The sequence below is a fragment of the Zootoca vivipara genome, chromosome 7 (assembly GCF_963506605.1).
Source record: "Zootoca vivipara chromosome 7, rZooViv1.1, whole genome shotgun sequence".
Taxonomy (NCBI): Eukaryota; Metazoa; Chordata; class Lepidosauria; order Squamata; family Lacertidae; genus Zootoca; species Zootoca vivipara.
In genome coordinates this window covers 36,429,966-36,457,084 of record NC_083282.1, presented here as the reverse complement: position 1 = coordinate 36,457,084, position 27,119 = coordinate 36,429,966, and the positions used below count along the sequence as shown (strand labels likewise).

Below are 27,119 nucleotides of genomic sequence, written 5' to 3'. Positions count from 1 at the left end.
ACATCCTCCATCCATATAAGCAAAAGGTCTTATTACAGTCCAAGTGCATATTCAGCCAGACAAAAGCAATCAAGGAGAGCATAGAGCAAGACTAGTGAGGGGTGTGGTCTTGGGAGAGGATATGGCCTAGTCAGGGGCTCAAGGGCTGAAAAGAGAAACATTTGATTCCAGGGCTGAGGTTCCCGACCGCAGCACTACCTGGTCCATCTGGGAAGTGTTGCTTAATAAGTTCTCCAGCACTAGGTGGCTTGGATATTTTGTAGAGGATATAATCATCACTCGAATCAAAATCAGTAGCCATAAGCATATGGTTTTCAATAAGAACTGTGCTGCCTTCTTCCAACTCAAAGACAAGATTGTTCACTAGGAACGGTGGACTGTCGTCTTTCGGAAGAATGTTAATAGGAAATCTGTGTCGAGCACTGTGCTTTTCATCAAAAATTCTGAAGACTATGTCATCCTTGGTTGTATCACTGTCATCATGATGGTAACGGACAACTCCATCCCTGAGATCTTTAACTGCAAACCTGAAGCCTTTGTTCCCTACACGAGACGAAAGAAGAAAAACGGCAGTTCTTTTCGCTACTGGTTAACATGCATCTATTTAATACAGTGGAACAGCATGGCTATAGTTACCTATGTTTAGATATAGTTTCTTTCCCTTCAGACTAGTCAATTTAATTAATTGGATACATATAATTTGATGCCTATGCACATATTCTCCAGTGAATAGGAGCCTGGTACTATGCTGTCTTTATGCAGCAAAATTGGATGAATTGGATAGCATGCTTGTAGCATGGATATATTAGCTGACATAATATTAATACCCATGTTGAAAAAGTAGTGGGAGAATTTTATTTGACAACCCACTGAATCCAGGTCACATTTACTTACATATAGGAGTCCTGACTTACTTGCACAAAGGTTACACAGTGGTTAGTTTGTACTGTATCTTGTCTTTATTGAACATTTGTTCTGGTTTGTTTGCAGGAGGTCTATACATCTTTGCATTAAACATTAACTCCACACTTTTCAATGCATTTCCCTGTCACTTTCCTAAACTCAAAAGTGTGTTCCCTTTTCAAAGTGGGTTTTTTGTGCTAGAACAACAAAGCACTTTAATTGCACAAACCCAAATTTCCCAGTATGTGCTGAAATGCCTTCTGCAAAATATTGATGCTGTGGAGTGCCTTTACAAATGAAGGAAATAGATCAATAACTGAACAGTATTACAGATGAAAATATTGCCATCTGTCTTGCCACTTAGGCAAGTTAAAGCTCTGTTTCTAGCAGTATCATGGTATCTTCATAATGTTTTCCTCCACATCCAAAAAAACCCATGCACTTTCCACCACAACAAAACCATCTATTTTGCTTCAAGCAAAGGTCTGGTTGAAAAGTTCTAATTTTTGTTTTGTACTCTCATTACAGAGGGTTGGGGGGGGGAGAGACACACACATAGGAACTTTCCATTTTAAATTCCACAAATTTTAGACCATGAAGCTACATACCTCTGATTGTGAGCCAGCCATGATATAAGCCTTCCACCACAAGCAGCTGAACAGCATCAAGGTTATCATTATCTACAATCTGAAGAGACTCCCAGGTAATTGGACGAGACTGTCCTTCCAACAAGTCAAGCCCTATATAAGCAGGTATTTCAAACACAATGAAGTCATGTGGCTCTGAATGAGCTCATAGAGCAATTCAGCATTAAAGGTACCGTGAGCTTTGCTTTCCATGTAAGCAATTGGACTAGGTGAAAAAGTAATGCAATTGTGGGGGAAATTCAGAAAAGTTAACTGATTTGATACTCAGGAGTACAGTTAAAAGAACATGGTGAGACAAAAGCAAGAGGCAGGATTCTATTCAGGGCTGTTTAATTTGCAAGCAGGTCATTGAGATATTGCAAATGGGTCACTGCCAATAGGTTTTACATGTCAGATATTCCCTGGAAAAGGTAAATACAGCTTAAATTGGGAGGGGAAATATGGGCTGGCATTTTGTGTGCGCGCTGGAAAAACTTGCATGCATGAGTAACACCAATTCCACACTAAAGCCCAATCTGGAAGTACTGATAGTAACATGGGTTTGTCATATTTGGATAATAGGGTTGTTACTGTAATCCTGTCACTGGCCCCATCACAATTCAAGCAGGATCACACCACTTTAAACAGTCATGGCTTCACCCAAATATTCCTGGGAATTCACATTTTCTTGGGAGACCCCTCTTCCCCTCTCCCGAGAGCTAAGATTCCCAGAGTTCCCTGTGTAGGGGAACGGATTGTTCACTGTGGGAACTGTAGTTGTTTGAAGGGAATAGGGGACGGCCAAACAACTCTCAACAACCTGAATGAACTAAAGTTCTCAGAATTACTTGTGGTATAGTTCAGATGTCTAGTTCAGATGGGGCCACTATAAATATAAAGCACATCGTTCATATAGATGATAAATATGCCCAGTTACAACTGCAGAATGCTTTTCTTTTTTAAATCAAATTTATTCGTACCATCCTGTGTCTGTGTTATCACAGCACACTGAAGGTGAATCTGCTGCAAAACCACATCTGTGAAAAAAATCTTAAAGGGGATTTTCCTTACCTGTGTTCCATGCAACTCTAGGAGCATTTGTTACTGCACTTCGAATTGAAAAATGGACCATGATAGGGAAGCTGTTCATGAAGAGGCTATCAATTGCTTGAAACTCAACCTAGCGAGCAAGAGAGAAAAGATTAATTCAGTCCCTTTGTGACTGTTGAGTTGTAGGGATAGACTAGCTTGTGAGCACCAGGGGAGGGGAGCAGCTACATCCCATCTCTCACCTCATAGTTCTGTCTCTCAGAATGAGATATATTAGATGGCTGGAAAGCAACTTTTGTATCATACAAATCCTGCCAAGTGAAAGATGTAATGGCCTTGGAATGGTCATCCAGGTGGGTGACATATCCCTGAGGAGGAGGTTTAGTAATGTTGAATAGCAATCTTTCCCTCGGGGTTTCTTCATCTTCGGCATCCAAAGTCACTGTCGTGAGAGGAGTAAGAATGAACTCATCTATCTCCAAGATGAACATGGGCATGAATGCAGCTTGAGGTTGTCTGTTTGGAATGGCCCCTCTTATCCTTACAGGAATCCACACATTTTCTGCCTACAAACAAGGAAACCAAATGTCTCGTCACAGTCAGTGCAGAAGGGGGGCATTAATATATTGCCTTTAAATGTAGTTCAAGGAACTTTATTTGGGTTCACTGGGTATTATTACAAAAAAAGATAACTACTGAAAACAACTATTAGTTATTAGATTCAAAAGTCTGGTTTTCAGAGGAGGAGGAGGAGGAGGAGGAGGAGGAGGAGGAGGAGGAGGAGGAAACAATCGATAAGGTCTGTTTTAGAACATTTGGAGCAAGTGCTAAGACAGGTATTTTGTGGTATCTGGTAGTCATTGGTCTGGAATAATGTTCTCCAAGTAGGACTGGGAAGAAATTGAATTCAGCTTGGCATTAAAAGGCAAAAATACCCAATTCACAATATGCAAACTGGGGGGGGGACAGACATCCTTTGAAATTTCCACTTCTCAGTACAAATTTCGTGATGGATACATGACTAATGCAATGAATCCGCAAACTGTACTGAATTTCCAAATACTATTGTAATAGTAATATTACATTCCATTAAGGTGCAGCAGTGGGGGGGGGCAGAATGGGAAGCAGAGCCACTCCATCAGCTCTGCTGAGAAAGAGGTGCTATATTTAGTTGTTCCACCGCCTCCTCCGCCTCCTCTTCCTCCTCCTCGGTTCAATAAAGTGTCCATCTTGCCACACAATCAGCATGTACTGAATCTGATACATAGCCAGGGAAATTAACATGCAAGTAATTTTTTCCTAGAGTTTTTGGGAGGGAGGTTGGGAGTATGGAAAAACAACAAAAAGTTGTGTGGAAAATAGGATTTGCTGCATTATCCTCACCTGTAGCTGAAATCTGCTCTTTTTGTCTCTGATTTCTACTTGTATGGATATATAATCCTTATCAGGTGATGGGGGACTGAGGTGTTGGTACCTAAGTCTCATCTCCAGAAAGTCTTCACAGCTCATCTTTAGAAGGTGTATTTCTTTTAATCCTGAATGGCAGGCACCATTGCTGGGACAAGGCGGTTTGGATTGTCCAGCTGGGTGGGTGGGGGGAACACAACTTTAGAACAAACTATTTCTAACCTTCTAAATGATCTTCCTTTTATTTAATAACACAAGCAATCTTTCAGGGATTTACATATTCTGAATATTGAATGAAGACTTTGGATGACCTTGTAATTTAAGCTACACAATCTTCTAATTTAAGCTACACAATCTTTGAAACAGGGGGTTGTGGAGTGCACACCAAAGACACAGATCTGCATGCCAGAGAACCATGGTCAATCCAGTGGTAATTCTGATGCCCTGAAGTGCCACAAGACTTAACTTCTAGCTCAGTAGTGATGACCTACAGTATTTGCATATTCAGCAGAACTCCTTTTACCTAAATGACTGGGTTAACAGAAGATCTCTAGATAAAATAAAACACTCTCTATTTAATTCATCCTTGCTTTAATCTGTATCCAAACTGGAAACACGTTTCATAATTCATGGGTATATATTCCCACCAGGACAGTGGGAATGCATTCTTCTTCATTCTCCTTCCAACTGAAAGAGAACCCAATTAATCATAGCTGTCAAGTTCTCCCTTTTTAAAGGGAAATTCCCTTATGCCGAATAGGCTTCCTCGCGAGAAAAGGGAAATATGACAGCTATGAATATCGCCTCCCAGCATCTTACTGTCCCCTTTTAACTAGACAATTGGTCTAAAGCATTGGATCGTGCATGCTGGACAATGGTGAAGGATCCCCCTAGAACTGCTATCTATAGTGCGGGCCATGCGATGCCAGTTCAGTGACTACAAGCACACATATGCCAACAGGGTGCCTGTAGAGTCCCGTCCTACCACCCTGTCCCCTCTCAGATGCTGAAATTAAGCTTGAAATAAGCCATCCCTTTGAGCCAACGCTAAGCTGTTTCAAGATGAAATACATTTTTGAGTGTGAGACAGAGGGAGAGAGCGCTTACAGCTGGGGAGGAGAGAGTTAAATAAGATTTTAAAAATCACCTTTTTTTTGTTTAGTGTATGTTGATACATCTTCACTTTTGTGCATTTTAGAGTCCTCAACAACTAGTTGCCCAACAGCAGGAAACAGTAATTCAGATGACAAGATCCTCACTGTGCAGGCTTCACCTAAACCATTGTGCTTGAAAGTCAAAATGTTTCTGTCAATTGGCTGAGAAATCCCAAAGAATTCTGGAACTTCTAGAGAGGCTTGTCCAAACTGAACAAGACTTGGTTTGGGGCTTCTTATCGCTATATGAAGAGTAAACATCTCTACAGCGGTCCCCAGTTCTGTAAACCTGTAAAAGGGAGACGGCAAATACTTCCTGGTGAGCAGTGACAATCCTTGCATAGAAATTTAGAAGACTGTAAGTACAAAACATTCCCTCCAAACATTTTAGGGGCACCATAGACAAAGTTTTAAGAGTTGCTTGATTCTAGGATTCAGGTATGACTGCTGTTTTATTGTTCTGCACAGAGAATATATACTTTGATTTTTTTCCCCCAACAGAATACCGGTTAATGAATTACAAACATAATGATGTAGAAAGAGCTCTGCTGGATCAGGCCAGAGGCATAACAGCCTGATAATGGAGATAGCACATAGCCAACATAGCCAGTAGTCATTGATAGTAGGGCAGTCCGGATCCCACTTCAGGAAACAAGTCTGATTTGATCTTGAAGTGCTTTGGACAGACATCCCCAAACTCAGCCCTCCAGCTGTTTTGGGACTGCAACTCCCATCATCCCTAGCTAACAGGACCAGTGGTCAGGGATGATGGGAGTTGTAGTCCCAAAACAGCTGGAGGGCTGAGTTTGGGGATGCCTGGCTTTAGAGGTTGCCTTATTTGGTTTGGGTCCCAATTTAAATCTGGAAAGCAAAGCTCCGTTACTGTTATGGGGAATAACTCCCGCTCCCGCCCCCGCCCGCCCCCCGCCTTGACAGAATTATTTATAGGCTCAGCAGCCACTCCTGAAATGGCAGAAGAAAATACTATGGATGGATAAATGACATAGAACTGCAGACAAAAATGTATTACAACAAAAATAGTCAAAGGTTCGTTCCTTTGTAATACAGTCATACCTCGGTTTAAGTACGCCTCCGTTTCAGTATTTTCAGTTTAAGTACTCCGCGGACCCGTCTGGAACGGATTAATCCACTTTCTATTACTTTCAATGGGAAAGTTTGCTTCAGGTTAAGTACGCTTCAGGTTAAGTACAGACTTCCAGAACCAATTACACTCATACCTCAGGTTAAGTACGCTTCAGGTTGAGTACTCCGTGGGCCGTCTGGAACAGATTAATCCACTTTCCATTACTTTCAATGGGAAAGTTCGCTTCAGGTTAAATACGCTTCAGGTTAAGTACAGACTTCCAGAACCAATTGTGTTTGTAAACCGAGGTACCACTGTAGTGGTGTGTGTTTTGTTTTTGTCTGTTTGACAGAATGCAGCTTTGGAGGTTACAATCCAAAGCAGAAAACTAGTACTGTACAAGAGACTGCCCTTAACCCTTTGCTTAATACAATTATTCCACTAGAATAGCCCCCTGAAGCTGCTTTTTGCCCTGTGAGGGAGGGGGGAAGTTTAAGAGCCTGGAATGCTAACAAATACATGTGTCCTTCTAAAACAATTATATATGCAGAACTGCATTCAAAGAAAACGAGGCAAAACCTGTATACTCTCAACATCACACGGTCTTCATTTAGCAGTGGACAACCATTGTGGATGTATTTCACTTCATTGGGTAAGAAATGGCAATCAAACACCTAACAGGAAAAACAGAAACAAATAATGAGCAAAATGGACTTGTTCAACAAAAAAATCAGTGCTCAGGCCCAGTGAATGAATCTTGTAAAAGCCCAATTCAAAAGCAAGGCAAGCTGTACAGGACCACAAATGAAAACCCAAGGCAGAGAATTCTTCACTTACCCTCCCACTGCCCTTAAACTCCTTACTCTTAGTGCCCCCCTGCTCCAGCCTCTCAATTCCTTAAACCCTAAAAAACCCTATCACTCTTGAGTAATAGATTTCCCAAGTGCAACTGGGGCTCCCCCGCCCCAGGTCATAAACAAGATGCTGAGCAGAAGAGGGGAAGGGAGGGTATAGAGTTACTTTCCGCTGTTCCTGGAGCATCACTTCTGCTGTTCATGATGAGTAAGTTGTGTTGAAAGGAAGAGGCAGGTTATGAGAGAAGGAGATTGGGTTAATGTGTAGGTTATTTGCAAATGTTGGATTGGCTTGTGAACTGGTGAGGAGTTATTTCTGGTGTCCGGGGCGGGGGGGGGGGGAGTTCTGCTCATTTTTGAGCCAACCCAAGGAGAACAGGGTAAGAGCACTCATGTGCAAGCTGTTTTTCCATGCCCACACATTGGCATTCACAATTTGCTCATATTCAGGAGGCAATTTTATAGGACTTGAGCCCATGACTTGATTCCGACTGAGACAATGGAGCCATGAACATGAGAACAGCTAAGCTAACATGGCCGTTCCATTCAAACTGACTTGCATTTCATATCTAATTAGAAATTAAGACAATAAGAAACTGGACTAATGATATTTACCTGCGGTGTAAGTTTCCCAACTCTTTGTGTCACAGGCTCATTTAAAACCACCTCTACCTTGCAAGAATCTCTCTCGTTAGAAATATTGAACTGTAGTTCGTTTTCAGTTATGTACACAGCGCGTCCTCTTTCAACATGGATTTCTTTATTCACCAGGACAAGCTTGGCTCCTCTTAGAGGTTCAAGATTCTCAAGGACAATAAAAATAGTCAATGCTACGAAAGCATTCATCATTTCCATCTTCTCGGTGCTGCTCCTTCCTTTAAGTCATTCAAAGCAGCAATTGCTGCAATAGTATTTTGAGACTACTGTTCTCTTTTGCTCAAGAAATAGAACTTCCACTATCCCTTTGATTAAATGTGCTTTGGCTCATTTTATCTTCATGAGATAAAATGAAGTTACTTAGCAGTAATCCTTTTCTCTAAGGCAGTTCAGGAGCTAGGATGTTACAATGGAGTGATTCACATGTGCCAGTTGACAGTGTTCAGTGGACACCAAACGCTCCCCTGTTATTCAAAGAAATCAGAGTTACTCTGCTTGAACAAGAAGAGGTACTGCAAATGCAGAACAGTAGCTTGGAAGACAAACATGCTTTTCAGATGCACAATAAAATATGCGACGAGAAAGTTTAGTATGAGTTGGGTCCAATTTCCTTGCAACATTTCACTGTTTCCACTCTGCCAACATGATTCCTTTGCTAAGACTTCTGCCCATGCTGTTGTTCCCTATCGACTTGGGGAATGAGAATTTTATTTCTCATAGACTTTGGACAGAGGAGTCACAGAAGAAAGCTTCAAGTCTCTGTGGCCCAGCAGCTCTACCGGCCTGCCTCTGCTGTATTGCGGGTTGAGATTGTGCCCTAAAACTCACAGAATGCAACAGACACACAATGTCATTTGCGGCAGGGTGAACAGCAAGGTAATCTTATTAGGAATGTTTAAATAATAATAATTAAAAGAATACTCAGTTACAATGAGGGTGCGATCACACACAAGAAGGCAGAGAAAGTTGGTTTCCATTATACTTGCAATGTTTTTCCTCACTCCACCTAGTGGGAAATGTCATTGCCTCTTTTCATGAAAGGACATACTGAAGGAAATATGTTTTGGAAGGCAGATGCAGCATGCATATTCCTATGCCACTGTAAAAGGCCCTCTAACAAAGAAGGCAAAAGCAAAAACAAACACAGACAAATAGCAGAGGAAACTCTTCCCCTTTCAAAGTGGCCAATCTGCATAAGAAAAATGAGAGGCTGAGCTAAACTGACCCATCAATTGACTATTATTATTTGATTGTGTTTAAATATTGTCAACTGTTCCTGGAAGCCCAGGATGTGCCTGTATAGGTGCCAACTTTATTTCTTCCTCTATCCATTATCATGCCATTTGATAACAAGAGCAGGAATGAGGACAAGCCCTGCAGGGCCCTTCTCCTTCTTAGGTGCTTTCACTGTAATGTGCTCCTCAAGCCATTCTTCCCTGACTATCATAAATAAATGGCAAGACACATTGGTGTCATATTTAAAAATACTTCCTCCTTTTACCATTTATGAGACAATATAAGAGATTATTTTGTCCAACATTTATTTTACTGCCACAATAAATAATATGCAGACAGGTTGTTACAATTCCATAAGATTTAATGGTAAAAGAGAGTATTAAATTGTAACTACTTTATAGTATAATTAATTTGTAGAATCCTCCCATTTCCTCCCACTAATTTACATGCTACAAGACCCCCAAAAATGAAAACCATTTCATCACTCTCCTATTCTTTATGAACTGGGAGTGTTGAGAAAATTAATTCTGTGTAGGAGCTAACCATGCTAGGTGTGATCCAATACACATGTTCAGTGCTTTTTTTTCTGGAGGGACACAGGGGTACCCCTAAACATTTTGTGAATCTTTGTACTTTTGTCCATTTACTGTATTTTTTTCCCTGATTTGACTATAAAAGGGTGGTTTTCTTGAGTCAAAATGAGAGTACCCCTAAACATTTTTTTTGGGGGGGGGGAAGCACTGCACATGTCTATGTTCTGATCCAAGAATGGCCTGTCAGAACTCCAAATTATGGAGCAAATTGAAATCCTCCCCAATCCCATTCTTTTCTTAAAAGAAATAAGTGTGGGGAGTTCCTATTATCTTGCACTTATCCCTTGTCAATTATTTCCCCCATTGTTCGGCTTTCAGGGAGAGTTTGAGAATGCATTTTGAGAAAACAATTTTGGTGCATATACGGTATGTATCTCTTTCCTTGAGGCTTTTAGCCTATCCCCCTAGTTTTCAGAAGATAAATCTCCAAGTTGGGCATGAATGCATCTTGACCCCAAGACACAATTATGTACGTACAGGTGCAAAAACTCAGTGTCACAATTTTTTTTAAGTGACCAAATACAAAACACATAAGTTCATTTAAAGGCAAAGAACACATAGATTGTCACCTAAGACAATCATAGATTGTCTAAGTCAGCGGTGAGGAGCCAAATTAGGCCCAAGAGGGATTGGAGATTTGCCTGCCCAGGCCATTTCTGGCAAACCAAGTCTACATTTTCCCAAGCCTGGTGTCAGGAATGGGAAGGTCCATGCTGTGTTTGAGTTGAAGTAAAACTGTAGTCATTCCAACATCCCCACATACAGCCTACTGTTCAGACCTCCACACCCCCAAAGGGAGTTTCCACATGTATTCAACAGATCACATACAGAAGCCTCCCCACATTTGGGAACTCTGATAAGGCAAAGTTCTCAATCGCAGGGATGCTTCTGAACTGAACATATTTTTATACCCGCTGCAGATCTTCATACGGAACACGTGAAGGTGTGAAAAGCAGTCCACCAGACAAGGAAAGGTTGTGGGTAATAGTTGGCATGTGTATTCCCAACCACCTCTTTAAGCCTTTGTGCCTTCAGGAAATCAACTGAGTGTGGCTGGTGATTGCACACATTCCATTAAGTGCTAAAAACAGGAAGCATGAAGCATACTACTGCTTCTGTAAAGTTCAAAAACAGAGTCAATAAGTCTCCTCCATTAAGACATTACATGTATCTTCATATGGGGGAACGAGATGGCAACTTTCCTTTTTAAATGTTACGGATGAAGCACCAAAACAGGAAGTACAACACACTGATGATTCCTGTTACAGTACAAAAGGGGTCAGAGAACCCTTGCTCCTTTAGGAGGTGCACTGCCGCTCCCTGCTGATATGGACATCTCTAATTGCGGTACATTGTTGCTGGTGTAAAACAACATAACATCTTATCCACCCTTATCATACAGTTATTTTACTTCATTACCACATCTAGGAACCTGGTTATGCTTTCTAATGTTCACTTTTCATCTTCCAACTTAAAGCAACAACAACTCAAACCGCAGTTGCGTGTCTTTCACAAATCTGGATTTTAAAAAATCCTCTTATGCAAAATATCTGTTTCCTCGGGACACCGAGGCTGCCAGTAACCCACCTTTTGTTGTTAGCTTCAGGGCTCACATTCTTTTGCCATGGGAAAACAGAGTAGTATGAACATAATCAGTCCTTTCATTGTACACAGTTCTCAGTTCCAGTAGCAGTTAGACAATTTGTTGACAGACTTCACACACACACACACACACACACACACACACACACACACACGTTATTCTCAATTTCAAGGGGCAATACAGGAGTTCTAAAGCTTCCCTCTCCTACAGAGCAAGGATGCAAATGCACCTGCACCTTTTAAGTTTAAAATTAATAAGCCGAGTTACAGGATGCCCAATGCTAATTAGCAGAGTCCCGTTAGAGTCCCCTTTCCCCTCATGCTAATTACTTTGGGGGGGTGGGTAGAATTCCCACACAAGAATGGATAAAAAGACAAAAGTATCCACAGGACTCCTTTGATAAGCAACTCACTGGAGGGGAGGGGGGGGAGAGACTGAGCAGAACAGCCCATCTGTGATTTTAAACACCTGATTGCCTGAAGCATGCAGGTGTGCAAAAAAAAAAAAGTCTATTTAAATGGTGGGAGTCTGCAGAAGAAGAAAAAATGCCAGTGCAATTCACATGAAAATCCAGATTCCTAGCTAGTTGCATGAATAATTTATTAACAGCCATCTAGAAAGGGAGAGTGACACCTTTGTTGTCTGCTGAACCAGCAACAAGAAGATCACTTGCCATGACAAAGAAGTCTTCAAAACAGAAAAGCTGCAGTTTGGATAGCAGCGAAGGCATCCTCCTTTAGTCTGCCAAGGCACAATCGTTTAATTTGAAAAAACAGTACCTTGCTAGAGGATATTCCTATGGCAGAGAGAAGAGACATCTCAACGTATTTTGAATTTAATAAAATAATACTCTTCTGTCTTTTGTAAACACAAGCTACAGTATTTATATTAAAAATACACAATCATGCTATTTGTACTGAAAAGCATATTTTCTAATGGGCATTTTAAGTCAAAGTGCCTACTTAATTCTGAGCGTGAAATTGCAGTGCCTTTTCTCTCTGCTCTTGTCTAATATAACAGTTTTTTCTTTCTTCCTTTTTTTTAAATGCCTGTCCTCTAGCCACCCAATAATGTTTCTGAAAGGGAATGGAAAGCTAGCAAGCCTGCCAAGAAAAGGAAAAATCAAAGCCATACCTGCAAGCTGCAATACAGCTTTAGGAATCCCCCTCAAACTTTTTCTTTTCAAGTGCTTTGAAAGTGGAACTTTTTTTCAAAATGGTGGTAATGTTCCTCAAAGTCACTTTCAAATCCTTCAAGCTAACCCACCCAGAGCAAGGGAAAGAAATAAGAGGCATTAAATGTAATTGTCCCAGAGCAATCTCCTCAGAGGGGGAAGGAAAAAAAAAAAACCTTAAAATGCAGGAAATCTGTCCAAGTCAAGCTGGCCCACTACTCACAGATGTTACTGATTCAAGTGAGATAGCAATTCCAAGCTCCAAAACAGATTCCAAGTGAGAAAATAGGAAAAGTCATTGGTTGCTATTAGATACGCATTCTGAAGGGGGGGAAAAGAGAGAGAGAGACTCAGGGAGAATGGGCAGTGAGGAATTTGTGGCCTGGATTAGAGGCTCCATGATAATTAAGGAATCGTGACAAATAGGAATTCAGCTGACCTCTTTTGCAGAAAAGATACAAGAAGTGAAGGCTGAAATCCCAAACCTGCCTCCTAGTCAAGAAGCCACCTTAACCTCGGGGGGGGGGGGGCAACTTCTGAGTAAATATGCACGCAGCACAAATTCTAACTTCAGTCCTAGAATTTGTTAGAAGTCTGTCAGAATGTTTTTGAGGGCTTAATGGGGCTTGAACCATTAAGAAAGCAAGGTCAACATGGAGGGAAACAGCATGATATTATTAAATTGCCTTTATGTTCTCTTCCCCAGCCTTCGTTGTAATTTTGTAGCAGACCTTAAACTTACCAGGATAGTTTATTGAGACCCAATTTAAGGAATCTTTATATATCCAAAGTCCACTCCCTGTTTGAGAATACTAATGGTATTTTTTTTAACCCTTTTAGCAGCAACAGCTTTAGCTGTATTAGAAGCCAATTCTGAAGTTCCTTTTGGAAGCAGAATGTCAAGCCATGAGAGGAGAGCCTACTGTACTTCTGGAAGCACTGCTGGGGGCACTGAAGTCACTCTGGATCTGAGCCTAATTCTGCAAGGATGCTTCCAGGTGGGCATCTGCTTGACGAGGATGTTTTCAAAATTCCATCCTGTACTTTTAAAAGCATTTAATCACCTTGCTCTGGAAAATCCATTCAAAAACGCCTAACCATCACTAGAAGTCATAAGTGCTTGTTTGCGTGCATGCTGACATTTTGGTGGGTTGTTTCTATTACTGCACTCCTGCCTCTTTGTTCCCCGCCTAGCACACCTTAGCCATTTGCTTCTGGTGGCCCAAACAATTGAGCAGGCTGATTGCCCCATCACAGCTGTCAGAATTCATTCAGGTTCCATATTTCCTCAAGGGCTGACCGTTCTAATTGATCCCCCACTGTTGCAAGGAGGACTAGTCACTATCAGTCCAAACAGCACCAGGCTATTATAGATGAGAGGGAGATCTGCAACAAAATGTGCGGGGCTCTGGTTCAGGTCTCCAACCACCCACCCAAAGTCTTTCTTAAAATATTCCATTCTACTGTCCCCCAATGTTATATGTTCTCCCCTCCACCATGGTCAGTCGGCATTCTGTGCACTCTTGAGTATGATCACTCTTCCTTGGGATGTTTGGAGAGATGACTCCCCCCCCCCGGTGGTGGTGGTGGTGGTTTTCTCTCCCTAAAAACTTTTCCTACTTTATCAAACTTGAGATTTCTCCAAGCCTGTTGATCCCTCCCTCTTGTGTGTGGATGTAGCCATTTTGGCCACATAGCATTTCACATTTGGAGAAAAAAGTTCACTACGAACACACTGGATATGTGTTTAATAATTAGTTCAGAGCGAGTGCAGAAAGTTACATTGGAGTGCAATAAAGAGCTCAGAACAAGCTATACAAAGCATCCAATAATATTCTTGGCTGCTGACTTATGAGGTGCCTGTTCACACATACCAGCTTTGCACACTCAACCAGTATTTTCATAGGCAGTAGTACAATGCAGTGTCTCTCCAAACACACACGGATTTCCCCTAGGATTGTTTGTTTTTAGAACTTTATTCCTATTTTTTTAAAATGCACCTAGCTTGGAAGAGGTGCAATTCTGCTCATTTCTTGGTCTATTTTTTAAAAAAACCGCTTTGTCAAAAAGAGCCACCTTTAGGTCATAGACATAGAGGGACCAATGGGATGAGTCCTTATCAGAAACCCTAGAAGCACAGTGGTGGAACTTGATAACTTTATACAACAGAACAACCCATGTGACTGAATGACGCTCCAAAAACATGTACAACCAATGTGTAAATAGGTGGCATGATATACATAATACACCAGCGAGCTAACCGTGATACTTACATAGAGAGAGTTAATATTAAAGGATGAAGTGAGCAGTCTTCAAAGAAGAGTGTACCAGAAGCTACTCTCCAGAAGGCAACCGCTAATTTATACACTTCTCTGACTGTTGTGTACTGAACTGGAGTGTCAGCATGTCATGACTCATCATAAAAAACTTCAGTAAGGCTGACACTCCCCCTACCACAGACAATTCCCATGGCAGATAAAGAATTAACTTTGCCCGAGGAAGCACGCAAGGCAGCTGAGGTGGGGGACCAGCTGTATCACAGGGAATGATCCAAGCTAAACTACCTGAAGAAGTGCAGTGGCAACTAGTAACTGAGCTTAACGTGCATTTTTAAAATCACTAAACATAGAAATAAACAACAAAGCACTCTTAGTTGGTTTTTTTAAATTCCATGCTTCAAATGTTTCATGTAGTGGATGAGTAAGACATTTTGCCCTAGCCTTCCAGTTCTGAATTCATATTTAAATACGAATTTATGCATTTGAAATTATCAAGGCATGCTGAAAAAAACCACTCTTGCGCAAGCCTGGGCAATTTCTAATGTGCATGGGCAGGTGGCAGGTTTTCTATCAATGCATCCACATTACATAGAAATGTCACTTGCAGAATGTATTTTGTCGTTCTGCTTTTAAAAACGCAAGTGCTCTCCCGGAAAAAAAGAATTGCATGCAAGATATAAAGCAGCCAGGAGTTTTGTACCACTTGCTTTAAGGGGCTGAGCCAGCTGATCTTCACTGACCTGCTTGTCCCAAGTTTACCATTTGAACTAGGAGGGGTGGGCATCTCAAGGCCAGATTTGAGGCAGTGGGTGCCCAAGAAAAACCTCCATCAGGAAGTACCTTAACATGCTATCCAGTCTTTAGCACAGCAGTGAAAGCAGGAGAACATTTCATCACCATACCAAATTTTCAGCAGCCCCGAAGAAAGCAAATTCTAAAACAGATAGAACGCACATCACAGTTAGAGTGAAACTTTTTTTGAAGTCAAAGCTAAGTATACTCTTAACCTTTCCACTGGGCATAAAGGACTCAACTTTGGATGAATCATGCACATAATCCATAGGCCACCCCCCCTTTTTTATTCTAAATTATGAAGCAGAGCACATATATAATTTCTACATAACTAAATTTTAGTTTAGAGTAACCGAGGAAGAAATATACACTTAGGGAAAATATGAACGCTATCCTGAGAGAAAAAAGTCATTTCCTTAAAATCTCTCTTAGAACAAAGAGCACTATGCCATTATTTTTTCAGGTGGCTTCCTGTCATTGCTCTCAAACAAAGACCGCCAGTCACCTTTGGTCCCTTGAACTCCAAGGCGGTGGCATTCTTGTGAAAGCTGAATCGCTACTTTCATCTGTTGATGCAATGGAGTGGATCCATGTCTGGAGGATTAAAAACAGCCTCTCTCCGAAAGAACTACACAAAGGAGGGACTTTGCTTTCTCAGTAAGCAACAGCTGCCAAAATAATTGGTGTGAATCCTATTAGTTAAGAACAATTCAGGAGTCAGACTGAGGCAAGCCAAGCTGTACGACCCACAGCCACTATCATGTGCACGCAAGACCATTACAAAACAAGTATTTTATTTTATTTTTTTATTGGTGGGAGCTTAGGGTGCATTGTGAAATGTGTTTTGCTGAGTGATCTCTCCATGCCTCTCAGTTTTAGCTCCAAACTGTCCTCGAATGTATCGTGTTTGTCTCCCACTGTGCTGCTTATGCAAAGGTGGGGGACCTGTGGCCTTCAAGACTTATTGGACTCCAACTCCTACCAGCCCCAGCCAACATGACCTAAACAGACCATGATTGGGGGTTACGTGAACATTGCGGGAGCCTTGTAGCCATCAACAGGACCAGTGGCTCCGACCTGGGCCCCAGACTGTGGGTGCCCAATGGTGCGCATGCACGGCGTGATGCCATGACGTCACTCACACCATCATGTGCATGCATGTTCTGCCTCCCAACCCTACCTTGTCTCCGATGGCTCTCCAGTGGTGACAACTGGGCCAGGGCCTCCCCCTCCCTGTTGGGGCTTCTGTTGGGGCCCAACGCAGCTGTGGACATGCTTGGACACCCACAGTGGAAATTTTGTGGGTGTCAAAGAACCCAGGGCCCCCCAGAGTTGGCGCCTATGAACACGACACCTGAGGCACTTGGCCCCTGAAACTGGACAGAAACCCAAGTAGAAAGCATTCAAGCAATCAGGTTTGTCCAGAGATACCTGGATGCTCAAACACTTTTCCTATGTATGGTACAATGGATGCAGGCTAAATGTTCTTTAATTCTGCTATCCTATACATGGTTACTGGGGCGGGGTTTAAGTCGTACTCAATGGGGCTTATTTCTGAGTATACATGAACAGGATTTCAATATAAATCAGTAGGATCAACTGCAAGGAGCTCATGTACTGAAGATATGAAGGGTTTGCAGAAAAGTTATATTGATCAACTTATTTTGTCCATATATACCTATTTATCATAACGCTCGGCTAATTTCACAATGGTGACATTGCCATCTCATGGGTTGTTAAATATTTTATGATTAATAGCCTCTTACAACAAGCAAATACTTGCTTGTATTCCTCAAAAATTCTCTCCTGTCTGCAGATTCTGCTGTCTGGTCTAAAGTTTACTGCTGAGCTTCAAGTTTCACATACCATATACTACTTGTGGGGAGATGACATGTTCTCCATGGCTGCCTCATTTTTAATGCAACAAGAAAGGCGGGTGTTGCTCTTACTAATATTATAGCTGAAGGTTGATCACATTTGAAGCCTGACCCAAAAGGGGGGGGGGGAGAAACGTCCTGTGGCTTGCTTGGTGATTTATGACCATCCCTTCTGAACAATAACTATTTATGCATTCATTTATTGTGTCGCTCGGTGTCACATTTTTGGCAAAGTCACCCAATGCTGTGTAGTGTGCCCCATTACTCCTTCCATCAGAAGATGTTTAGCAGAACTGCCATTTAATAATGATTCTGCCTTTTAATTTGCTCGAATGAGACTACCGCTTGTACCGCTTTACTCAGCTTTTCTTTTGATTAATGGGAATGCATTTCTGTACATGGCGAGAAAGCCGTAAGCGTTAGAGATTGTGTGAATTCCAATATCAGGTTTCAAAGGTAAGAACCCAAAGGGCTTAAAGAATGTATTGTTTGGAGGCTGATCCTTAATGAATTGAAAGAATATATATATACACGCTGGAAAATACTTTTGTAAAAGTTTCTTTAAGTGGCGCAAACGGAACTTCTTGGAAAAGAAAGACAGATCAATACTTCCCGGGCTGGGTTAAACTCCAACAGTTGTGCTAGCAGGAGCCAGAACAAGTCCTGGCAATAGGGCTTTTCCTTGTCTCCTCCCCCCATACCCCCCCCAGTCAGCTTGGGGTGAGGGTTGGGGAAAAAACAGAACAACACAGCAGGGGTGGGGGAGAGGAAAGTTTATTCTGTCTGGCAGAAATGCTTGCGCTGACAGAAGGATCAAAACAGTGCGATGCTGAATTTGTCCCATAAATAATAGCAATAACCATGGAATAAGGACAATATTCAAGTAGGTAGACATCGTTTAATAAAACAAGTGTTTCCAGAGCAGGTCAAATTCCATACATTTTGTGCAACTGTGAAGGGAAAGGTAGACATTTAATCCACTAGGGTTTTTTTTTTAAAAAAGTAAATCAAGCAAATCAAAACAATAAACATAACAGAAGTACAATATGCAAAAAAGCAAAAAGAAAATGCACTGCTTAAAAAAAATCTACTACTCTTTGATATCAGAACTTGTTCAGAGGTAAAGGTAAAGGTCCAGTTGTGACCAACACTGGGGTTGCGCCTCAATGACCTGTCACCCGCGTGAAGTAAATAAGACACAAGGACACGTGATTAGAAGCAAAGAGAAAGAATCCCCCGCCGCCACAGTCGTTTAAACGGAGCTGGACTCCGCCCCCCAGTGAGCCCTATTGGCCGGCTGAGGGGTATGGCACGGTGGCGGGGAGGGTCTGGTGCAGGGGGCTAACCATGCCCCCCTGCAGATGCGGGAGGCGGGCCCCGCGCGCAACACCTCCCCTCTGGAAGGGAGTAGAGGCTTTGCGGCACTCATCTCACGTTATTGGCCAGGTCATGTGACCAGCATGACAAAGCCGCTTCTGGCGAACCAGAGCAGCACACGGAAACGCTGTTTACCTTCCCGCTGTAGCGGTACCTATTTATCTACTTGCACTTTGACATGATTTCGAACTGCTAGGTTGGCAGGAGCTGGGACCGAGCAACAGGAGCTCACCCCGTCGCAGGGATTCGAACCACCGACCTTCTGATCGGCAAGCCCTAGGCTCTGTGGTTTAACCCACAGCACCACCCGTGTCCCGCGTTTAGAGGTAGAAACATAGAATTGTAGAGCTGGAAGCGACCCCCAAGGGTCATCTAGTCCAACCCCATGCAATGCAGGAATAATGCAGCTAGTCCATGTACAGAAATAACCAGGAGAGGACTAGAAAGCTAGCTTCCAGTATTAAAATATTGAATTGAATTCAATTCCACAATGATTCAGGCAGCAGCACTGTTGGTGTTAAGCAAAGTGCGGGTGTCAAAGCAGAATGGAAGACATGATGAACAATAAATGTTGGCTCTCCTACTTGATTAAAAAAATTAAATAAATAAATTCCCAGATACTTATGGTTCTAGGACTATAACTTGTTGCTCTGATCCTGGTTAGTATCACTTAGCACAGTCAAGCTATGGAACTCTTTGCCACAGGAGACAGTGATGGCCACCAACTTTGGAAGAGGATTGGACAAATTCGTGGAGGATAAGGCTATCCATGGAGGATAAGCTTTGCACTGCCTCCATGATCAGAGGCCACAATGCTCCTGGATCTCATCTGCTGTAAAGTGCAGGAGAGGTTGGCAAGTGCTCTTGTGCTTGTCTCCGGCTTGTAGGTCACACTGGCATCTGATTGGCATAGCTGCCAAGTTATCCCTTTTTTAAAGGGATTTTCCCTTATGCTGAATAGGCTTCCTCGCGAGAAAAGGGAAAACTTGGCAGCTATGCTGATTGGTGCCTGTGAGAACAGGATGCTGGTTTGGGAGGGCCATTGGCCTGATCCAGGCTTTCTTTATGTTGATTATCTGTGATAACTGTATGCTGATTTCATGGCTTTTATCAGCTAGACTGGCTCTCCTTTTGGAAAGAAAGGGGGAAAAAATATGAAATGAAATAAATAGGGTGACTGCATTCATCTGGTAGTTCTGGTGCTTAGAAGAGTGTGAACCACCATGCTTAACGATTCCATTTAGAATTCATTGATTTCTTTTGCTTTTTGTATGGAGTTTACTTGTCTAATCACCACATACTTAACCAACTCATATTTTGCTGCACAGTACAGAACTGCACTGGAGAGCTTCCCAAACTCTAAAGCGAGATCTCAGACGTACTTAGTGCACACTCTTGCAAGAAATGATGATATGATTCAGTCTTCCCTGATTACTCCCCTAACTACCACCTTGGAATATTTCTACTTTTTCAAAAGGCAATGGGTGAGTCCTAAAGCCTCTTTCAAAACCATTGAAAGTTTTACCAGCAGCAAATCAAGTATTTAATCCAGAACAGAGCTTTTCGTTTCTATTCCGTATAATGTAACTCTAATATCAGCAAAACCTTATTGCCTCAACTTGGATTTTTCCATGTACTTCCTCTGGGACCCACAATAAGCTGATTGCCAAATAACAATGAACTCATCTCAAATGCAAATGCAGCCTGAGCCAGGTGAATAAATTGTCTATTATTAGGCTTTTTCATGCAGTAAATGCTTTTGTTTCCTGCTCCTCTGTCTTAACACCTGCTGTTGCAATGGATACCAACTTTCAGAGCATCACTCCCCATTAACAACAGAATATAAACTAGTATGGAATTGCTTATACAGAAAGTGATTAACTTTTATAAAGGGGGCTTTGTTGAAGCAATGAGAAGGGAAAGGCACACTGTAGTGGAACTGGGGCAATGCTGAATATAAATCATCAATCTCCATTGAGTCAGGGCAGCAAAGGAAAGACATTCAAATGCATAGGATGCAGTGAGGGCTGTTAAAGAAACACAAGGCCGTGTTTAGGAATTAAATGTTTATGGGTAGTGGTAATTGGAGATGGCGGTGGCAGTTGTTTTTACTGGTGTGCAAAAGTGCTGTGTGGGACAGGAATACAGAAGTGATATAACCAGAATTAAACAGCTTTGAAACACAGCCCCGTGTCTATTCTTTTCCAGCAAAACTGAAGTGGATCTCATCAGTGCCTATACGGTTGGGGGGAAATGGCTGCCACTACGTCAGGGCTTATGACTGAGGCAGAAAGGAGCAATCCAGGTATGGGCAAACTCCGGCCCAGATTGTAGTCCCAGATGTTTGGGACTACAATTCCCATCATCCCTGACCACTGGTCCTGTTTGCTAGGGATGATGGGAGTTGTAGTCCCAAACATGTGGAGGGCCGGAGTTTGCCTATGCCTGGAGTAATCCAGTGCTTACTTAGGAAGACTATGAAAGCAAACAGGACAAAACCAAAGTAGAAGCAGAATGAAGGCAGGACCACAGCATCCTCAGTGATAGCCATGGCAACTGGAATGGAGAAAAAGAGACGGGTGGCATCTACTTCAACCATGGAAGGAGAGAGATTCTTTCCTATAGTACACTTATTCAGTAGTTGGGGAAAGGGAATTTGCAGGAGCAAATATTGGTTGAAGACTTTTAGTTACTTTCTAAAATAACCTCATATATTTTATTCATCAACTTAAGAGATAAATTCCTGCCTCTGCTGTTTTACAATAGTATCACATGACCTCTGCAAAGTGGGGTCAGGGGGCTTGTGAATCTGCCTGAGCCACCAAAGATAAACAAATCTGGATCTCATTAGCCTTCGGGAAGCTGTGTTTTGGTGCATGCTGGAAAAAGAGTTATCAAGACTGTACTGAGGAAGGCTGATCTATGTCTTTCCATCTCCAAATGTCTGTTAAACTGCCAGCAGGCTTCACATGGGCCCTGAGAGGGTTGGATTTTCTATTCTCCTGCATTGTCTAAACTGTCAAATGGTAATGTGTTCCTGGCTAATTTATTGCACTGATATGACAAGTTATGAGTAAATGGATTCTTGTTTACCACTGCTAATAACTAGGTTTACATTCATTAAGATCATTCCAAAGATTAGCCTTTTCATTTTGCAGGCTACAATAATAAGACCAACGCTTTTTAAGTGGTTAAATAAAACTCTATATGGTGGACCCACTTAGGTTAATTGCTAAAGTGCCATCCATTCCAAGCGAGCCCTTGCACTGCCAAGTTGCAGCCTCAACAAAGCTCAGACTGAATCATAATGAAGAAGCTGCTGATAATGGGATTCATACTTGAACTGTATTATACAATAGAAAAATATGTGCCAGTAACAGAAAATCCGCTGCCTGTGTGAGCCGTTTTGGTTTTGTGAACTAAGCATCTTTAAGGCCAGAGAAGCCCACAGTTATTGCTAACCAAATGGGTTGCATCCAATGTAGCGCTGAGTGACTCATTCTGTCTGCGCAAGGATTTCTGCTTTATGCAATGGGACTTTCCCCTCCCCTTCCCTCACATGCCCACTACATTTGATCTGGGGGCTCCCACAACCTCCAGAGCAGATTGGGATCAGGCAAGGGGCACACACAGGGAGAGGAGGGAGGGAAAAACTTCCATTAAGCAAACATAAATCCTTGCGCTAACAGAACAAGCACATTGCATGCCACCCAGTGACCTGAAAGTCCATACCTTTGTAAATTTCAATATCTTGTGATCTCACAATTGCATATACTTTGTAACATGGGCAGAAGCAAACATGAGGGTCAATGCAATGATATTTAAAACCATATGATGCATTATATTCATTCTGAACGAAAAACAAAACTTTCTCATGGCATATGATCTGATGGCATATGAAGCCATTGCCTTGCTGAAGCTAAGCAGGTCTGGATCTCATCCGTGCCTATATGGGAGCCACATGCATACTGCCTTGGGTTCCAGATTGGATTAAAGTGGGGTATAAATGTGAGAAAATAAATAAAACTTACGCAAAAGTTCAGTCCAAGGGACACCATTTCAGATTTCATGGTATAGGAACAAAATAGATGTTGGAATAAATAAAGAGGTTTAATGGACAATCAGCTGGAACTTCAAATTGACTCTGGCATTACAAGGAACTCCAAACACACTAATCTGGGGATGTTGAAATATGATTGTTTCTCACATGGATCTGTGTTTTCCCTTATGAAAGTCAGTGCAGACATGTGGAAGTCCATTTCCTACCTCTAGTCTTTCCTGGAATCTAAACTATTTTTCTTCTACCAACCATTTCACTATGCAAGTCTTTCTTCCTTGGGAAGTATAGATTATAAAGGTAAAGGTAAAGGTAAAGGTACCCTAACCATTAGGTCCAGTCACGAACCGTTAGGTCCAGTCGCGAACAACTCTGAGGTTGCGATGCTCATCTCTCTCTATAGGCTGAGGGAGCCAGCGTTTGTCTGCAGACAGCTTCCGGGTCATGTGGCCAGCATGACTAAGCCGCTTCTGGCAAACCAGAGCAGCACACAGAAACGCCGTTTACCTTCCCACTGGAGTGGTACCTATTTATCTACTTGGACTTTGACGTGCTTTCGAACTGCTAGGTTGGCAGGAGCAGGGACTAAGCAACAGGAGCTCACCCCATCGTGGGAATTTGAACCGCCGACCTGATCAGCAAGTCCTAGGATCTGTGGTTTAGACCACAGCACCACCCGCATCCTAGTATAGATTATCTCTCCCCCCCCCCCCCAAATACAAGGAAGAAGCCCACCCTCCATTAGTGACCCTTGGTGCAACAGCATTGTTGCTGGATGTTGACATTTCTCCCCACCCCAGTCTTTCCAGGGGACCCATGTGTCTCTCCCACCAACCTCTACTTCCTGCCCCCTTATGATTCCTAGGTAAAGGTAAAGGGGCCCCTGACCATCAGGTCCAGTCGTGTCCGACTCTGGGGTTGCGGCGCTCATCTCGCTCTATAGGCCGAGGGAGCCGGCGTTTGTCCGCAGACAGCTTCCGGGTCATGTGGCCAGCATGACAAAGCTGCTTCTGGCGAACCAGAGCAGCACACAGAAACGCCGTTTACCTTCCCGCCGGAGCGGTCCCTATTTATCTACTTGCACTTTGATGTGCTTTTGACCCACACCTAAACAATAACATCTGTCCTTATGGGTGAGCCACAACAGTTATCTTTATTAAATTGAACAGGCTTCAAACCCTCAAAAGGAGTAACCAAGACATCAGATTTTAAATATGCCCTTTATGAAAATCCCTTAATGTATCTGTCTACAATTTGTTAGGATTAATCCATTCTGAAGAAGCTCTTATGTCTGCAAATTCCACTCACTTCTATAAAGGGGGGGGGGGGTAAATACACCAGTTTTAGTTCCCCCTTCATAGTTACTGGGGAGAAAACAGTGCTAAGTTTTTAACAGAGCTAATTTGGTCCGACATAATGAGCGGAATTGGAACAATACAGAGTGGTTTCAAAACAGACTGAATTGAGTCCCAAAGCTACAGATGCAAATATTAATCAAATCTCGTGGCTGGTGTGCACCCTGATAATTTATGCACATGTGTGAACCAGATCCCTGGTTTAGAGATTTGGACTCTCTCTTGAACTGTAAATCATGATTATTAAATTTTCCTATGCCACCATATCCCTACGGTATCCAAAATGGTGGTATTTTTTTTTCCTATAGCTGCTTTTCCAAATACATCCTCCCATATCTCTGTTCTTTATTTTTAGTCCTTGCTCCTTGACGCTTTTAAATTTTCTGATTTCTACCCAATTTATCCAAACGAGCCCCCAACAGTATTTTCTGAGAACGAGTTTTTTCGCTCTGCATCAAAAGGAACCCGTTAACATATACTTGCTTAATTTTGAATGCAGCATAAATGTGCCTTATTTCAAAAGGGGCTGATCCTGCCTGTACGGCTAGGGGGGGAAAATGCTCACTTTAGCAAGTTGTCAATCTCAATTAAGACATCAGCATGTCAAACTAACAGGTACGGCAGGCTGTACGGTCTATTGTTGAACTGTGTGTCAGGTGAAACAAGTACTAATTATACACTTAGCCAAATACGTCTGTTCAGAATTGCTTCAAAACTAAGGTCGGCGCTGAGCTACTATGAAATGGTAGTTTACCCTATTTTGGCTTCTGCCAAGTGGCAGGTGGCCTCAGAAATATGCAACTCAGCATGTTTTGTTTGGTCCCCACAGCTGTTCTGCCAATCAGTTAAGGATGGCTGTGACTAAATGCTAATTAGCTTCTGTTGATCTGCATCCTTGAGCAGCTTCCCTGGATTCCTATTTTGATACGTCAGGTTGCCAGTTGGATGTGTGATTGAATTAAGAAACTGGGAAAGATTTCCTTTTCAGGACTGGGGCGGGGGAGAAGTAGGGTCTGAAAATCCTCAGGAAAGGCTTTTGCCGCTCTTGATTTATGCTTGGCAGTTGCTGACACCAGAGTGGTAGCAAAGTCTCAGTGCTAGAGGGTGCTGCCTCCTTTCTTTTGAGCACAAGAGAACCTCCTCCTCGCCCTATGAAAATCAGGCATTTTTACCATCTGGTCTGCAAGCTGACATAAGCACATAACACTGACAATCGCTCTTCGAGTCTGCTGCCTCACTTAGGACCCAGATGATGCCTGCATGGTAGCTGAAAGTGGACTTTGAAAATAAAATATGGCCAGTTTTGTTTTTGTTTTGTTTTAAATTATATAGAACAGGAAGCGTTCTCTATTTTTGCAGCTCTCCTCCCCCTCCCTTTTTTAGAATAAAAAATAAAAATGCTTGTCTGGCTGAGTTTGCTATTGCTGCTAAATCTGCTGGGAAGGGAAATGGTTGTGAAATAGGACGGCTGGGACTATTGTGTTTAGTCTTTGCACCTGTATTTCATCAGAACAAAAAAAAAAGTGATCTCACTGAGTAAATGTTACAAAAACAATTTTCGAAATTTTTACTTGGCTTTGGTATTAAGAACTTCAAGGCAGTGAAGAAGCAATATTTCCCAGAAATCCCTTGCAGCGCATGAAAAGGAAAACAAAAAACACTCATGTCTTCTTCTTATTTTTAATCCTTTCATTTGATTTGTGTTCTATGACCTGTTCAGATGTTGCTGGACAAACGATTATCTTCAAACCGTGCCAGGTCTCCATAAGCATTTACCATATTGTTCCTGATTTTTCCCTTTGCGTGTGGAGGTCCCCAAACCACCCCTAAATAAATCACAACGTACACAGAATTAAGTTTAATGGTTTTTGGCATGAATTTGGCCACAACTTTATTAAAATCCAAAACAATGTGTGAGTGGTTGCGTAGGCATTGGTTCCCAACTGTCACCTAAGGACAGAACTGATAATAAGATAAACTTGCCTTGTCAACACGGGGAAATCCCCACAGGGAGAGACGGGGACCGGGTGTACAGAACTCTCCCCTCTCCCTTCAGGCTCCCAGAGGCTTCAATATGCCGTCCTGGCCCCTACCTCGGGGTTACGGACACAGCATAGAGCCACTGTATACCTGACCAGGATTTCCCCACCACAATAAGATAAACTTGCCTTGTCAACACGGGGAAATCCCCACAGGGAGAGACGGGGACCGGGTGTACAGAACTCTCCCCTCTCCCTTCAGGCTCCCAGAGGCTTCAATATGCCGTCCTGGCCCCTACCTAGGGGTTACGGACACAGCATAGAGCCACTGTATACCTGACCAGGATTTCCCCACCACTCAGGCATAAACTTGGGGCCAACTAATCTTTAAGACCCTTAATACAAACATCATAACCAATGCCTAACCGCCAACCTTACAAGTTGTGACTATTTGCTATGCAGTAGGCGAAAACCCAAATGGCACCAGCCAATCAGCCAGATGGGAAAAATTCCTACCGGCCCCTGAATACAGGCGACCAAGAAAAGTCATAGCAATGTCAACACAGAGGCCTAAAAAACAGGGAGGGAGGGTGGGGATCAGAAACGCAGCCAAAGAGAAGGGTCCAGAAAAAACCAACGTTAAGCTTAAATACACCCCAAGGTTTGATTCACAAAATGATACATACCAATTTGCCCAACAACAGCCCTTAACCAATCAAACGGTGGCCACTCATGCCCCACCTTTGCCATAGGCGTGGTTTTCAGCCCCCACCGCAAATCGTGCTCTCTGTAATGGAGAACCCGTCTTGCGTGTGGAGGTCCCCAAACCACCCCTAAATAAATCACAACGTACACAGAATTAAGTTTAATGGTTTTTGGCATGAATTTGGCCACAACTTTATTAAAATCCAAAACAATGTGTGAGTGGTTGCGTAGGCATTGGTTCCCAACTGTCACCTAAGGACAGAACTGATAATAAGATAAACTTGCCTTGTCAACACGGGGAAATCCCCACAGGGAGAGACGGGGACCGGGTGTACAGAACTCTCCCCTCTCCCTTCA

The 27,119-nt window shown here is 42.5% G+C and overlaps 1 protein-coding gene across 2 annotated transcripts in view; it reads right to left on the bottom strand.

Annotated features, from left to right (window-relative positions):
• The window catches only part of LOC118088169 (FRAS1-related extracellular matrix protein 1-like), a 110,583-nt gene extending 94,532 nt beyond the window's left edge, over window positions 1-16,051 (bottom strand). Inside the window, exons 1-9 of one of the 2 annotated variants that reach the window (XM_035121449.2) lie at window positions 15,918-16,051; window positions 7,694-8,199; window positions 6,804-6,898; window positions 5,134-5,429; window positions 3,963-4,162; window positions 2,822-3,145; window positions 2,601-2,709; window positions 1,512-1,643; window positions 199-543 (exon numbers count right to left, since the gene is read on the bottom strand). In XM_035121449.2, coding sequence (XP_034977340.1) covers window positions 199-543; window positions 1,512-1,643; window positions 2,601-2,709; window positions 2,822-3,145; window positions 3,963-4,162; window positions 5,134-5,429; window positions 6,804-6,898; window positions 7,694-7,933 — 1,741 coding nt within the window. In that variant the 5' untranslated portion in view covers window positions 7,934-8,199; window positions 15,918-16,051. Of the gene's footprint in view, window positions 1-198; window positions 544-1,511; window positions 1,644-2,600; window positions 2,710-2,821; window positions 3,146-3,962; window positions 4,163-5,133; window positions 5,430-6,803; window positions 6,899-7,693; window positions 8,200-12,301; window positions 12,665-15,917 lie in introns of those variants that run through there. The other variant, XM_035121448.2, reaches the window with a different exon arrangement.
• Between the last annotated feature and the right edge of the window lie 11,068 nt (window positions 16,052-27,119).